The sequence below is a fragment of the Dicentrarchus labrax genome, unplaced genomic scaffold, assembly GCF_905237075.1.
Source record: "Dicentrarchus labrax unplaced genomic scaffold, dlabrax2021, whole genome shotgun sequence".
Lineage (NCBI taxonomy): Eukaryota > Metazoa > Chordata > Actinopteri > Moronidae > Dicentrarchus > Dicentrarchus labrax.
This window is the reverse complement of record NW_026136724.1, coordinates 3,307,233-3,324,699: the sequence shown is the minus strand read 5'-3', so window position 1 is coordinate 3,324,699 and position 17,467 is coordinate 3,307,233. Positions and strand designations below refer to the sequence as shown.

The 17,467-nt window shown below is 40.4% G+C and overlaps 1 protein-coding gene across 1 annotated transcript in view; it reads left to right on the top strand.

The window, feature by feature from the left end:
• tmtc1 (transmembrane O-mannosyltransferase targeting cadherins 1) overlaps positions 1–17,467 on the top strand; it is a 141,572-nt gene that overhangs the window by 69,847 nt on the left and 54,258 nt on the right. The window contains exons 5-6 of the mRNA XM_051391690.1: positions 11,908–11,989; positions 12,275–12,378. Coding sequence (XP_051247650.1) covers positions 11,908–11,989; positions 12,275–12,378 — 186 coding nt within the window. The remainder of the gene's footprint in view (positions 1–11,907; positions 11,990–12,274; positions 12,379–17,467) is intronic.

Sequence of the window (17,467 nt, the reverse complement as noted above, 5' to 3'; positions counted from 1 at the left end):
TTTGGGCACTTCAGGCTGTATCTTCTAGGGACACACACACATGCACACAGTGAATGTCTCTCTGGTATAACATTGGGGCCTTTTCTCAGGGAAAGCTCTGAGGTTGTGAGCCCATAACGATGCCCGATAGTAATCCTCTCCTGGGTTTTATGCAATGCACATTTGACCTAATCTGGCAGGCGGATGAGTGTGATTTCGGGAGGGGGTGTGTACGCTCCAATGCACACAACCCTGATCATGACGCAAAATATGGAGGATTGGGGGGAGGAGTTGATTATGAAAAGATTAAAAAGTGCATTTCAAGCCTTAGCCACGGCGGAACATTTTTAATCAGGAGGAACTGCAGTGCATTTAAACTAAGCCCTCCATGATGAATTTAAAACCTTTAGTTTGGACTTTGATCCTTTCTACTTTTCCTTTCTAGTTCTGATTCCAGAGTCGAGGTGGACATAGTATAACTGTGCCAAGAATCAGCAATTCAGTATTAGTTTTAAAACACAGTAGAAGTAGATATGTCGTAATACATATACAAATGGTTGCTGTTCTATTACTTTGGGCCTAAGGATGGCTAAAAGTAAAAGATGCAGGCCTTACCTGCCTCAGGTGAGTTTGGCTAGCTTTTAACATGTGACCATGACAACCACGCAAGATATGAAATATTTTTAAAATGAGTTTTGAAAATGTTTTGGGAGGAGGGTAATGCATTCAACATTTTAATTAGACCTCAGGGTCAAAGTCTCATCGCCAGATCTCCACGCGCTGAGAAAGGCCTGAACACATTAGTAAGGTATAGGTGAATGCCCTGGCTGGATTGAATGTCTATAAACCAGTCACATTAATCTTTGGTGGTGCTGTGCCCAGGATGCAGTGTTGTGCCCTTACAAAACTAGTGTTTGGTCATAAGAATTTATGTAAAATTACGTTTACGAGTGTGGGTTGCTAGCTCAGAGGTTGTCGTTGCAGCCTGCCTCCTATAAGTCAAACTAACCTTAGTGATACACACACTGCATTTTGGCAAGGAACACTGAATGTATTTTCTGTGATTTCTTCATAATTTCCTTGGATTTTGTTTATAATTTGGTAATAAAACACAGTAGAAATCTGTGCTTTTTAAGATGTTAAGTGAATATAGTACACATTGTTATGTTGTGGCAACTAAACTACCAGTTAAGGTTAGTGAAATATTGTCTTTATAGCTGAAAGAAACCAACATGTGACTGCAAACTACAGTCTACAATGTAGGGGTCAGATGCTTTGTATGCCTACTTACCTTTCTGTCAGTGGCTTTCCTGAGAGTCATGCAATATCCATCTCCACTCTGCCCTTGAGATTTTTTTTATTTATTGATCCATTTCAACTACAGTGATTACGTTGTGGAAATTTCTCACATTTCAAGAGCTAAAAGTGAAACCTTGGTGACAGCTTTGTTCGCAGAGTGACATCATATTCTGGACTGTCTAGGTTCTGATGGAGGATTCAGTGGCAGGCGTTCGGTAGGGTGCACAGACATGAGATGAGCTGAGGCTTTTCACACTGAGTTAAATGACAAAAAGGGCACCTTGAGCCTATCACACACGCACACACACGCACACACACACACACACACACACACACACACACACACACACTCAGAGATAGCATGCAGGCAGAGTGTCAGTTTTGTCAGTGTCAGAGAGCTGTGAAGTGTTTCAGCTCTGTGACTGCCCTGGAGCAGCCCTTCACACTACATCACACATCATAAGACATTGCATGGCCTGCAACTCTGAGAGAGAGACAGGCACAGAGATGAGAAAAGAATTAACAACACACACACACACACACACACACACACACACACACACACACACACACACACACACATAGCAGGCTGAATCTTATCTGTGGCATATGTAAAAAACCAACAAAAAAACAAGACTACTAGTCGACAACTAGTATATTCAGTGTGTGTGTGTGTGTGTGTGTGTGTGTGTGTGTGTGTGTGTTCATATCTGAAAGTCGTAACCTAAGCGGCCTCTGCTTTTTAAAAAGAATATCACGATTCGATTGGTGAGATGAATCTTCACATATTTGTGTTGTGATTTTATAATAAATAAAGTAAGTAAATAAAGTAATAAAATTGGGTATTACCGGTCCAGTATTTGGCTTGATTTCAAATCGGTTTGACTTTTTTTTTATTGCCTTTAATTGATAGTGACAGGAAAGAGGAGAGAGAGGGAGAGATAGAGGGGATGACACACAGCAAAGGGCCACAGGTCGGAGTCAAACCGCTGCAATAAGGACTCAGTCTTGGTACATGGGGCACCAGCTCTACCAGGTGAGCTACGAGGGTACCCAATTTGAACATTTTACATCGGCCCAACCCTATTTCCATTACAATGTTGCAAAACCTTTAGTTTTAAATGAATTTTGTCAAAATAAAATGTAAATCCACACTTCCAAATGTGATACCACTTGTACCAGTGGTGTGCCACTCTTGTTTTACAGTTCTAAATGGTATGCCACTTTGACTGCTGCTGTTTCCACACACCTCTCTCAAACACAGCAGAAGCTTTCTTCACAACTCGAAGGGAAAATTTTAAGGTGAGACTGTACTTAGTGGGACAGAGAAGGGTGAGAAATGGCCAAATTTATTTTGCCAGTCTGAATGGGTAGAATTAAATAGGGACACGGCAAGAGGGGAAGAATATTTCACTGATCATGTCACCTTCTGGTCTGGCAAAGCTTCACCTCTGGCTCCATTCCATCCATCGCTTAACTCTTCATTTTGAACATAAGATATATCCAATACATTCTTTTTTGCGTGTGTTAGGCGTCTTTTCTAGTGCATTTTTAGTTTCCCCTTTTAAGCCTCTGAATTGGTTGGTTGAACAAAGAAAGTGTGAGGCAATTGCTGGAGAGTCAGAATATTTAATACAAATGGGTTTTTATGAATGCCTGTCCTACATGAAGCTCTGACACATATTCTGAGAATAGCTGTCTTTAATGTCACAAATTAGTAGGAACCGACATTATCTGTATTATTAGAAGATTTAAAGAACATCATATAGGTAATTAATTGTTAAGGAGCACCTGTGACTGGGTTTCATCATTTATTAATGAGCTTCGTATAGCCATTTGTGGATGATTACATCATTCGTGTCCTCATTATCATGACGTGACCTGCTGATAGGGAGCTTTGCTGTGTGTGTAGAGAGGCCACTCCACCGATTCAGTGACTTTGTTTTAGCCTGGACTGGTTTGCAGCGGCCTTGTAGGGTTTCAGCCTGGGTGAGCTGGGTGAGTGTAAATAACTGTGGCACACAGTTAGGAAGAAGAGGAGGAGGAGGAGGAAAAGAGGAAATGCCACTCAGAGGGAGGAATGTAAAGAATTTCAGCTGTGAGTGGAGCATGTAGCGCTTCAAATGAGCCATAGTTTCAAGAAACTTAATCCACAAATAAAATGCTATCGCACTCCAAGTGGGACAGTGGATTTTATCTGTGTGTGTGTGTGTGTGTGTGCTTGTGTGTGTGTCTTCCCTCACCGTCCACTTTTCATGTGTGTTAGGAAGCTGACACGCCAACCTTTCTTTCAAAACAATCAACCAAACTCAATTTTCTGTCTCACTTCCTACTTCCCACAACACCTCCCTCCCAAACACACACCTCCTCCCCTCCATTCATCCTCCGCTGTTGCTGCAGTCACGGTTGTCATGGTAAATTAGCATCCCGTTATGCAGATCCACACAATCGTCTTTCCCATGATCTTATGGGAAAACCTAGGGCCTGGGTCTGAAGACACCAACAACATCTGTCTGTTCCTTTCTCTCCCTCTCACCCCTCGGTGTGTGTGTGTGTGTGTGTGTGTGTGTGTGTGTGTGTGTGTGTGTGTGTGTGTGTGTGTGTGTGTGTGTGTGTGTGTGTGTGTGTGTGTGTGTTGGGTGCGGGGGCGTCTCATTCTTTCACTTTCCAGCGTGAAACCAATCTTCTCAGTGTTGCTCCATCGGAGTGTTTTTTTCCCAAGGACATACCGTTGCTTTGCATTTCCAGCCCTGGAGAGCAGTGTCTGTACTCCAGCCTCTCCCAACCTCAGGGAGGTGGGTTTTTAATCATCCAGCCTAGGAAAGATGTGTTCATATTACAGCCTCTGTCAGGCAGCACACAGCTTTTCATCAGTTTCAGCTCAGCAACACGTTATTAAAGCAATACCCCTGTTAAAGGAGCCTTGTAACAGTAATTTGATATAGCCTTTCTATTTAAAATACTGTAAATGTATTATTAAAGCTGCAAAAGAAAAAGTCTGAACGATACATTTATTCCATAGCGCAGTGATCTCCTCGGGTGCCTTGTGGATGGGCTTCCACAAGATTTGTTCATTTCTGTGTTATTATTGCACATTTTTAATTATATTTCCCCCCATAAAATCAATATCCTTTTTTCAAACATATTTATTATAATATATATTCTTTTTTCAAAACAGAATAGATAAGCAACATTTGTCTTCTGTCACTGTAAAAACATACTTAAGTTTTCCAGGTTCAAAGCAATAAGAACTAGCATGTCAAATCAATTAAGACATATTTGTCTCAATAAATAGTTCAAATTTTTTAGCTTTAATTACATTTCTATTTATCTTAGCTTAAGTGTGCCAGTTAAAATGTCAGTGATTGACAGTAGGTCTATGTATTTCATGTTAGTTCATACATTCTCTCAGTTCATTCAAGCTAATTCTCATAAAGGACACCAAAGTGTCATTTTTGAGTGTACATGCACATGGAACAAAAATCCCAGTGAAGTGGAGCTTGGATCTTTTGAGGAGCCCAAAAAACTTCTGTGGGAGCCCGACACAAACCCAACTCTCCGCTTAAAGTAAATAAATGATTTTAATAGTGTATAACTACATTGTGCATATATTGCAAATTACTATCAAAACTAATAAATAACAAAGTTAATTAGGTTCATGCATTATCAATAATATATATATATATATATATATATATATGTAATACACCTGGCTGGTCGTGTCGGGTCCAATCGAGTCTCTGCTGTGAATGGTTTTAAAAAGATTAGGAACCCCTGCTATAGGGTTTATTATTAATTTTTGGCATTAAAGAAGCGTTGGGTTCTGATAGCTGGTTCAGTTTGCATCAGGTACTAGATTTGCGAAACTCCCTCCTTGCTCTTTTTTTTTATTTGGTATTTGTAAGACTAGTTGTACGTTTCACTCTGTATTGATAACTATTTAGCAAAGGACAGCTAGCAGGCTTATCACTTTTAGTCTGTGTTGACAGTTGTGGCAGGACGTTATATCAGCTTTAAATATCAGTTCAACAAGACCAACAGAGGGATGATTCTTTTCAGGTGAAACGATCAGATAATTGCATCATGTCAGTGTCAGTAGTCTGAATATTCTGGTGAAACTTTTCATAAAAATCATTTAAGCTTAGGTTCTGGGGGAGGGGAGGTTGTGTGTGTGTGTGTGTGTGTGTGTGTGTGTGTGTGTGTGTGTGTGTGTGTGTGTGTGTGTGTTAGGATGCATTTAACACTCTGCTCATCTCATTGTCAGGCTGTAGCTCTAGGTTGTGAACATTAATTAGGCTGATACTGTCTGCCTTCTCAGCCCGCAGAAGGTGATTACATATCTAAACTGAATCTTCGAGTTTTAGTTATTTATAACTTTTTGTAACTGGCAGATCTTGAAAGCTGAATCCAAGTGGTTTAGATAGAGGATTTGAAGGAATTCAGATTAAATAAGTGAACTGGAAACGGGAAGTGATATGAAACCCCAACCCTGCATTAAAGCCTAATCACACCAGTGAATTCTATCCATTCTAGTGGAATCCAGTGACTGGTGGATTTGTTGCAGTGGCGGGGTAAATCTGCCCACTTTGACCATATGATTTACATCAACAAAGAAGTGCTTTGACGTAGGGCTGCATGATTATGTCCAAAATGATAATGAGGATTATTTTGATCAATATTGCGAACACGATCGGAACAAATTCACTTTTTTAATTGACTAGCTTTTTTTGTTTTCCTTCTAAAGCGGTAGTAAATTCAAATAAATGTTGAAAAAGACATGATACTGTGTGACACCAGTCTTTTGACTGTGTGATAGGATAAAAGCACAGAGTGATATATGTTTGCTTGTAGGGAGGACTGCTTACTCTCTCAGGCATTGAATGTCTTAACATCTCTCAGTTCAAACAACAAACAGCATTGTGTCTTATGATATGCCTTTATTATGAGGGGTCTGTTTCCCCATATGATTGTTGTTGGCACTACAAGGTAGTTGCATCGATCAAATTTAGAATTGTCATGACAATTCAAAATAGTAGGAACTTTTTCCTGATACTGAGTTGCAAATCCATTTCTCAATCATCTCAAATCTTGCTTTTACTCTTTAATGTCGCTATATATTTACACATCCTTCCTTGTGACTAGTGTTGGTTGAAAACCCCAAATAATTAAGGGATCATTGCTTTTACCTGAATTCAGTTTTTTACCTTCTATGATTTGCACTGAAAGCATATTTGTGTGACTTTTAAGCCCATTAAAAAAATCAAGTGCTTCTCTAGAAACAAGTTCAATGGCAATCAGCAGGGGAAACAGCCTCGCTTTTTTGGAACCTAACTGTTTCACGGTAAGTCAGGCGAATGCAGCGTCTGCAGAGTCTGACTCCTCTTTTGTCATTCTGTCTCTTGGCACTGCAAACCTCAGCAGAACAGACAGAGCAAAGACTTTGTCAAAGACAAATATAGAAAAGGAGAAAAGAGGAGTAGAGAGCAAAAAGGGAGAGAGAGGCAAAGATGAAACAGACGAGACAGAGTGTGAGACAGACAGAATGTGTGTAGAATTCCTGTGAGATCTCTTCTCTCGCCGTCTCTACGACTCTTTGAAAGCTCTGCACAAGGGGAACATCTCAAAGTGATGGGGTGTTGAATGGATTCTCCATGCTTTTCCATTCACTACCTATCTGACTGATCCCCTCCCTCTCATCTTATTCTCTTGCTGCCTTTTTTCCGCAGTCAGAGCTTTCTACCTCAGACTAATGGATAGGACCATGTCGCCTCGGGGAGAGAGTTCTTAAATGACCTGGATGGTTGAATCGATAAAAGTATGAGTGCATGGACGGTGACCTTGTAGACTTTGTTACTTTGCAGAGTTGCAAAATACTGAGAGGTCACGAAACAAATGCAAAAGGTTATTAATCTGAGAGTCTGTGGCCTGATTCGTCAACGTAAAAGAGTTTTGATGGAGAGAACAGACTTGTAAACATAAGATGTTTTGAACCAGTAAGAGGAATTGAGTCTCTAGTTTGGTGCAGCCAGGCAAAAATATAAGCCTGGGGTTATTCTATATTTTTCTCAGTGTCAACAAATCTCATAAAAAGTCCATAACCAACAATATCTTAGTCCGTCTCTTGATACTTTCTGACTTCCCCACCCTATCTGTGGCTCTCAGCTCCAAGCCCATTGGTTTCTACAGAAGACATAAACCTTTAAAAATAGGTTGATGAATGTGTTGTTTTTAAAAGGCTGAATCATTTCCTATAACACCTGGTCATTGTAGTTTTTAACGTTTCTTAAACAGAATGAAATGTGCATTTGTTAGGGACTATTTTCAGTGGCAGAGTAATTTATATTTGGTGAGTATTTGGGGCAGCAAGACAGTGTATGTAGACCTTGCGAAGCAGCCAGACTTGCAAGATCATACAAGAATCCATCTTGCTAGGCTTCAAGCTATGCACTTGTATCCAACTAGAGTGGTTCCGACCACTACGGCATGAGCTGCAGGTGTGGTTTAATGCTAGGTGTGTGTGTGTGAGTGACTTTGCTCAAAAACAACAATGGCAGCTGCTAAAGAGGTGAGCGTAGATCAGTGGTTCTCAATTATTTTCTGTCATGACCCCCCTAGAGGACAGACATTTTTTCATGCCCCCCCTGAATTTTAATACTATTGAGAACCTGATAATATTTATTTATTTATCGGTACAAACCACTGTATGAGTTGCTGACACCAGCATTCTGCATACAATCACCTGATTATCAAAATGGATTAATAAAATGAGCTGAGATAACATCTGTAACAACTTTAAACAATTTCCATGTTCAGTTTATTAACTCAATTTGTAACATTTAAACAAAACTGCTCAGTCTGTGTGATTCTCAAAACAGAGAAAAAAGAACAAATGATTCACTGGGATGTGCATTTTTATAGACTATAGACACAGTAACATTCAAAACGTTTTTTAACTGTAAACATTGGTCACCCTTCAACTTCATCAGCTTATTGCTTTTCAAAAAGGTATATGACTTTTTAACATTTGTTTTTTTTGTGCAAAATTTGCAACAATATTACTTATATTTAACGTTTGTCTGTTAGATGTTCTGTGAGTTGTTCTTGGAGGTCGTCTGAAATGTCAAATATACATCTCCCGATCGTGTCATTGGACAGAGGGACAGTATTCAGTGTCTCAGCACTTTCCTCACCTATGACTGTGACCATGTCCAATGCTGCCGGAGTATTAGCTCCTCTGCTATTGTGTGGTGTTTTTTGCACCTTGCGATGTGGCGGTGTTTGTATGAGGCTAACGGTGTGTTTTTATTTACTGATGCCGCGCTCACTAAATGACCGGCCTGTTGGCGATACTCATCGAGTTTTCGATAAAAAAAAGTCCAGTGGCTTATTGACATAACTGGGGTGCCGTCTTAATTTGTTTGGTTTCATGCTGTCCACTGCCAGAGTTTTTAAACATAAAACACACACAGGTCTTTCCTCATTTCCGACCATATTCTCGGTAAACCCAAAGGCTATGTAGGCTTCGTCGTATTTCCTGCTCTTATTAGGTTTATGCCGGTTACCGTCACTTGCTGTTCTTGCCTCTGACGCCTCCTCCGTTTTTCTTTTTACTCCTGTCAGAAACTTCTCCATCTCCCCTCCTCCGTCAGTCACCCCTGCCTGTCGTGCCCCCCCTGACACCTCACTGTGCCCCCCCAGGGGGCGCGCCCCACTATTTGAGAAGTACTGGCGTAGATGCTTCTTGTATCAGTTATATCAGAACTGGTTCGTCAGGGAGGAAGAACAAAGAATGCCACTGAAGGCTTTTCTCTGTGGAAAAGATGTTTTTCTCTGTTCTCCCAACTGACTTCAGTAAGAGTTTGACTATGTTATATTGTTCATTGATCTGATCTATCTGATCTATTTATCTATCAGGGGTGAACTTCACCCTGATAGATAGACAGATGGTTCATCCAATCACCGCCGAGTATTTTCTGAAAGTGCCAGCCCTTTTCCAAACAGTTTCCAATAACGACTTCCCAGATGGTTCTGTGTAACACACCATCAGGTTAGGTGTATTTGGGATTGAGTCCAACTACAGTGTGTGTGTTCATTGTAATGAAGAAACATGTCAGCCAGTGCACCAGTGTGCCTCATGGATGTGTTTTTACATTCAGTGTTTGGGTCAATACACAAAATGTGACAGAAGTAGTTGTTGAGAGTTCAAACTCTGCCTTTCTTACTGCTGCACGGCTGGCTGGATTTGTGGTAAATGTTCTGATAAAATGTTTTTCCTTCCCAATACTGATTCCAATACCTGAACTTTATGTATCGGTTGATATCGAGTACCGATCTAATACATGTGCGTTAAAAAAGAGATATATAGTCAGAGTAAGGCGGGTCATGATTTTGTTATTCTGGCAGGCAAAAAAAGTAAAACAGGACACTGCTGACTGTTTGCGGCTAATACATTATATTGTATTGGATCTGTGCATACATGATACTCACTGATAACCCAATAACCCATTTTTTCTCATCTCGCTTTATGAATGTGAGGATTTTCTTCTTCTCAGTTTTATATAAGTGTAAAATGAATACCTTTGGGTTTTGGACAACTAGTAAAACAAAACAATTTGAAGATGATACTTTGGAAACATTTGACCAGCATTTTGTACTGTTTTTACTGAAAATAGTGGCTCCTATTTATTTATTCATTACATTTGTGTGCTCCGTCAGATTTCATATTTTTCTACAGACAGAACTGTGAAATAAATCAGAGCTGTATACAGGCATCTGAAACAGCTCGAGGAAACAGTATTTTTCTTTTGACTATATAGAGATGACAGGAGACAAAGAGAGTGAGAGAGAAAAATGAGGAATAACATGCCACGAACATCCCCCGGCAGGTTCATGGTTAATTAACCACCAGGGCACACCGGGAAAGAACATTTTGAACTGAATCAAAACATTCACGCTTCTGTGCATTCTTCATTCGTGACTTGCACATTGATTGACAGCTTAAAGTGCTCACTCAGTCACTAAGCCTCCACCACAGTCGGAAGATAGGGCTGAACATGGAGTCTGCTTAGTCAAACATGAGGTCAACAGCATTATACTTAAAGGAAAAGAAGCCTTTTTTCCGTCTTATGTTTTTCTTTGGTTATCCCCAACTCTTCCCCTTGGTGTGTTTAATAATCTTGCTTTTGCAGTTCGTGCTCAGATATTTTGGCCTGTTTGGAGCTCAGTAATCTTTGAAAACGCACAAAGAATTCTTTGGTTCAAAGAACCAAAAACCAGACCTCTTGTATCGCAGACAGCTTTGCTAATTGGCATCTACTGCTACCTTTGTAGCCATAATGTGAGTTAGTACTGCAGCACTCTCTCTCACTCCCCACTCTTCTGTCTGCCTCAACTGTGTTTCATGGTGCTAATTTGGAAAAAGCAGGGCTGTGTTTCTGATGTTTCCTTAACAAGTAGCTACCGTTCTTAGCAGAGAAGAGCGCGAATGTGCATATGAGCAGAAACTCTAAAACCTGGGGTTTCTGCTTGGTTGTTGCTTCTGCTCGGTCTGCATTCAGCCACACACCTTAGGTTTCCTATATGCAGCAAAATCCTGAGTTGTTTTCTTATAAATCAGTAAGATCACAGACAGTAGCTCAATTCATCAGTGTATTGTCCACTATAGATAATGCTGTACTCTACCCGGCCCTGACTCTTTTTAAACAAATACTTTAGACTATAGTAAAGTAAATGACATGTTGAATTTGACGTATTTATTAAGTCAACCTTCCTCCTTCTCCTCCCTTCTCTCTGTCACTCTCTGTCAAACACACACATGCTGGTTAGAGCGGGGCTGTGCAGCAGTGAGTCCGGGGGCTGGCACTGTGCTCAAAGTGGTGGACTGTTCTTCTTCTGCACAGTGCAGCTAAACGCTAGGCTAAAAAAGACAGTGTAGACCTCCAGATTTTTTTGTTCAAATTCGCTGTTAAGATGTGAAAAAGCATGTATGTGAGAGAGGAAGGGAGAGACAGAGTTCATGTCCTCTAACAAAGCTGTGTTAGTAATTGTAATAATAATAATAAATAATAATAATTGACAAAAACATTTTTTGTCTAAGTTTATTAGTCATGGACACATTTTTAATGACTGAAGGTCGATTTATTTATCTATCTACTTATTATCTACTTTTTGTAAAGAAACATTGTTAATCGTTAACACAGTTTATCTCAGCTTTTTCACAGTTTATAGCTGAAATTGGAAAATAGGTAAAATTACTTAATATCCCCTTAATATAACCCATAATATAACATTGTCCCTTTCAAACAGATTTTTCTCTCCCCTCCAGGATTTTGCTGGCTTGTTTTGTGACTGCCTAAAGTGAAAGTTTTTTGTTTGTTTGTATAATTCATTCATATTTAAAGGCATTTTTTTCCAATAAGAATAAAACTGCTGGCAGTTTGGTGACGTATGGCTCAACTAGCAACAACACACAAAATGTTCTGACTGCAGGCCTTTGCTCCCGTCACATTTCTTTCTTCTTCTTAAACCTGTCATACAGCCTGTGAGAATGTCTATTTTGACTGTATTGTACTGCTGACTTAAGGCCACTGACTAAGCCTGACTGACCCTCTGTATATCTGTGTCCCACAGCCACCTGTCCGGCTCCAGACTCAGGGACCTCCTCCACATCTGCAGTCCCTTCATCAAACGAGCTGGCCTCATCTCTGGCTATGTGAGTATTTTTGATTGAAGTTGCTTTATTGGTTATCTATCACAGTGAATATTCTGCTGCAGTAAGGTTAGTAAGTTACATGATGATACAGCTGAAAAGGAGGACTGAGGAATGAGTATTTTCTCATTAGTACATTTGAATGTTGCTGTCCTGTTCAGCTTGTAAGACTTTCTTCCATATTGGTTTCTATTTTAAGTGCGCACTGTCACAGTGTAAATGGTCATTTAGCTGTCATAAACTGTTGGTGGACTGTAATTGTAACGTTACTCCCCCACCTTCCCCCAGGTGGTAATCATTATGTCGGTCAGGCTGTGGCTGATGGGAGGATCCATGCCTCTCTTCTCTGAACAGGACAACCCCGCCTCCTTCTCACCTCACCTGCTCACCAGGTCAGTGTCACACACACACACACACACACACTTGTTTGTTTATGTCACTTTTGAGGACATTGCATTAGTTACATTCATACCCTAACCACTATTTCCCTAACCTCAACCACTGACCCAAAAATCAAACTGGGAACACGGCTTTTGTCCCCAATTGGACAAGCAACACAGGAAGAAGAATCTAATTTGATTTGGAAAAAATAATATTTTCAATACAAATTCACTTATTTTTTTAGATGTAACTGACAATATTGTATACTGTGCTATAAATATAAATTGGGATTTTCATATATCAGCGCATATCTAGTAGTATATTTGGCTTTCAGGAGTTAGTTAGAAGATAGAAATGGCACACTGAATCATGCCTAAAACTACTGAGAATTTAATAATACAGATTATTATTACATTTTATTATTCATCTTACTACAACCTGTATAAGTAATTAATAAGAATCTTAGTAGTCCATTTGTACTTTGGATTTGGAGATAATATTAACTAATGATCATACTGAGTCTAATACAACCATGTAGACAGATGTGGTGGTACTGTTTTTTTCAATAACTGAATACTAATTGCTACAATAAAATATGTGTTTTGTTTTGCAATTTGATTATATAATCAAATTTAGAATATTCATTGACAGCCCTAATATGGTCACATTAGCATTTTGCTCACTGTGCCTGAGTACGGCCTCACATAGTGGCTGGCATGTCTCTAGTCTCAACTCAAATCTGTGCCTGAGAGGTAACAAAGAAAAAGTTCAGTCAACTTAACTTCTGCCTCTGACTGTCTGCACACTTGTCTTGTTGACAGAAAACTTAGTTAACATTGAGTTAGACAGATAGAAGTTAGTAATGTGTCAGTAGGAGTTAGTAATGAGTTAACACCAAGTTAGTATTGAGCATTGCTGGTGTTTGCAGACAATAGTGAAGTCTGGCTCAGTCTCAGTGGTGTCAGTGTTTGTCGTCAGCGGTGAAAACAGCACATAATCTGTCATTAGCACAGCAGCAGTGAAAAATAGCTCTCCTCTTCCTCGGCCACCTGGGAAATTTATTGCGGATTCTCATATCCCTGGCTCTGTCCATGCTGCCCGCCTTCATTTTCTGCTCTCATTATTTTTGCTCCCTGATGTCTGGCTGAGCCTCAAGTATTCCCTTATCACCGCTCCATGTGACTGTCTGTCTGTCAGTGTTTCCTCGCTCTATCCATCTTTCCATACTGTCTTGGTTGTCCAACATTGACAATGTGTAGGTAGAAATACAAAATAGATTTTTAAAGCTAATTATGACTTATGATCTCAGCTTTCCCCAGGGTTTGTTCCGGCAAGACCGTAAGATTGCTTATCACAGCTACACAGATGACACCCTGATTTACTTAGCTCGCTCACAAAATTACTGTGGTCCCCGCTGTGCCAGTATTTAGAACAAGTCAACAGATGGATGCCAAAATGTTTTCTTCAATTAAATATAGACAAGACAGAAATAATTGTGTTTGGCAGCAATGAGAAGAGACTGAAAAGTCATAGCTCACATTGATTCCAGAGCTATAAAGATGAAGGCCCAAGTAAGAAATCCTGGTGTTTTAATAGATTCAGATCTGAGTTTCACCAGCCAAAGGGCAAAAATCATTTTTTTATTTTTATTTTTTTATTTATTTATTTATGTGATTTATGTATTACTTTTTACAGATTTTTTTCTCCCTCTAGTCAAAAGTCAGTTTTCTTTATGTTTCTACAGTGTGACGTTTGATCCTTACTGTGCAGAATGATGTATGTGCAGAGTTTTCTCTGAGCTCATTAAAAATCAGATTTTAAGGGGGGGGGTTCTACGAGTATGATCACAAATAGTTTGGAAGTCAATCCTGGTCTAGTATGCAACTTTTACAAGCGTGATCCACCAGTGCACATCCACTGAGAATGGACTTTACAGTGAAGTCACATCACATCTTGTGTCCAGCAGAAAAAACTTTAGAAATGAACAACATTTGCATATTCAGAGATTCTAGAATTTTTAATGAAGTAGAAGGAGGACATGACATGAAATTATACTTTATAGTTGAAAAAACATATCAGACAAACATTACTGTTCCAAGCAGACTATTAGTGCATATATCTGGAGGGGATCTTTAATTTTTTTTATTTTTATTTTTTATTTTTTATCTTCTCCCTTTCTGTGGGCTTGTTTTCAGACGAGACTCAGGAGAGCAGAACCCTACACCACCTGAAAAATGACTAATTTTCTGTTTCTGCTCCCTGATCCCTCACAATTTTTTTCCTTCTACCTTCTGTTTCTTCTCCTGTCTGTGAGCATCTGTATGTGCGAGAGTGTGTGTATGCATGCATGTGTGTGGGGGATAATTTGTGGTTAGAGGGCCTTGCAAAGTGTGGAAAAGGGAATTGAATTTATGGCCCAGACCCATCAGATGACGGCAGGTGGAGAACATTCTGCTGCATGCTAAACGGCCTGTCAGCACCACCTTGCAGGGCTGCCTTATCTCTGTGTGATTGTGTGTGTGTGTGTGTGTGTAAGCTTAAGACAACCTCTGCAAGTCCTCTGCAAGTCTTTGTATGTCTATTGACCCACGCTTGTGTTTATTTCAGACTTTGTCTCCCGTGTCTCTCTCCAGCCGTCAATCTCTTTAATAGCCAATCTGAACAGAAATCAGGAGAACAAAGAGGGACAGCAGGGGGGTCGGAAAGAGGGAAGGGCAGCGCGAGCTCCTTTTCGTCTTTCCAACATGTTTTCATTGTCACGTTCAGAGGTGATTTGGCCTGCCCCCCTTCCTCACGGCCCGTCAGCAGAATGGCTTCACAGCCAAGTTGAAGCTTCTGACTCTTCCGTTAGATCGCCCTAGAGGAAATCAATACCTAACCTGTGGCTGGTCTTCATAGCCTGACTATTCAGAATTCAGTCCAGCACGGCCTCTGTCAGAATCGATGAGGACTTTAGTTCAGTGTCTTTTGTGTAGTAACCTCGTTTTGCTGGAGTCAGAGGGTAGAATCGACTTGGAGTGGTGCTCGGATTTGCTGGAAGTCAGTTGTGGGAAAGGAATAATAACTGCAGATGAAAGAAGGACTCCCACTAATTAAAACGAGAAGGTCAATCCTTTCTAATATTAGTACACGTTCTACATGGCCTAAGGGGTGTTGCCAACAACAACTTTTGGTCTAGAAATCAGGGTTTGGGCCATGCCCTTTAGTTCAGTGAAAGGAGATATAATGCTGTTGCGCAGTGATATTCAATAAACTCTCCTCTAACCCTACCATTAATCCCCAACCACATTTGTAAACCCCTAACCCTAAGCTCGGCACTGGCGTGCAGGTGGGTTTTAACAGGATAAAGAAGTGGTTTTGCCATTTTGGTATGACATAACTTGAGAAAACTGCAGAGCCTGGACTTCAACCCCATCCAACACCTTTGGAACTTGAACTGTGACTGTGAGCCAGACTTTATCACCAACATCAGTGTTGACCTCACTAATGCTCTGGCGTCTGAATGACTGCAGATCCCCGCAGCCAGTTCTTAAAATCTGTTGGAACCAAAAGAGTGAGGTTGTAATAACAGTAGATTAATGGCCATGGTTTTGGAAAGACATCAGCAATCACACATTTATTTTGTCTTGTACATAACACACACACCAGTACACACGTATAGTGACTGACTGATTGTGTAGGGCATGTAAGCCATTTATACAGCTGGTGATGAAGATCAAAAGAACTAGTGGCAACAAAAGCCGTCACATGTCTTGGCCAAAAAGTCACACTAGAACACACCTCACCAACTACAGCAAACAGCCATATCGCACACATGTTCTGCACCTGTGCGAGAGTTAATAACGCTACATACCAGCAGGTAGTGGTAGTCTGCATTCATAATTTAAAAAAAACAACCATCGGAATACCTAGAACTGCAGATATAAAGAAAAGCAGCCCAATTGATGTAGGTTTGCCTGCTCTCAATCAGACATTTTTGTAATAGGTGTATTTAAGTGATCAGATGAGATGAAGTTGAGAAATGAGACAATGCTTTTGTGCGTGCCCTCTTGACAAAGTAATTTTCTGCTTTGCCAACCGTCAGCCTAATGTGTCCGGACCTTGACAAGCCAAGAAGAGTACCATAGGCCATCAAAAGGCAGGGAGAAGATTTCTAGCTAATGTAAACTCAAAAGGCCACTATCTGGCTTTTGAGAGCTTTATACCAAATGCCACAGAACTTTAGTCATGCAATAGAGTTGGAGAGATGATAATCCCTGTCTTTGTTCAAAGACGGTCCCTAGTGTCAGATGTCAATATCCTCTTTGATCTTTCCCCAGCTGTCCACTGACTCTCTGTCTATGACCTTTGACCCCTTCCCAGTCAGTTTCTGGTGCACAGACTTTGAGGTCAAACTCATCGACCAGGCGGCAAGAAAAAGATCAAGGGGACATTCATATCTGACTCCAAAAACCATCCTTCAACCAAGACAAGCCGGCGTTAGCTCTTCAGAAAAACAGTAAAAGTAAAATGAATCAAAAAGATGAAAGTGCAGACAAATGAACAGAGGAGAGTACAAAATGCCAGTGAAGGATGGACTACTTTTAGTTACAGTTCACTGCAAAAGAGACCACCTTCTTACAGTGTGTCACAGCCCCTGTGTTCATGTGGTAAAAGAGAGGGAACACTTGACAGTAGAAGACTTAACAAAATGTATGCTCAAGCGTGTACAGTCAAAGACACTTCTCCTACAGTAGATTACAAATCCAATCCTCTCCACTAAAGACTACAAGGAAACCAGTTTGGGCAGTAATGACACGTCCCTCAGCCACTGAGCTGTCTGACTCAATCTTAATTAGTGTGTGTATTCTTGTACTGCAGTCCTTGTGAAAACCAATTATAGTTCCAGGACGTGTCCACATTGCTGTGGGTAAATGTGAAAATGCTGTTTATGAGTCAAAATGTTTCCGCCCGCAACTGCCAAAACAATGCAAATCACTTCTGCTTCCTCCAGTGCTCGGCAAACTAAAGGGTGCATTACTACCATATTCTCTGTGGCGTTCATTCCAGACACAAGATAACAGGATGTGGTCTGTACCTACCTGCAGCTGACATTTCAAC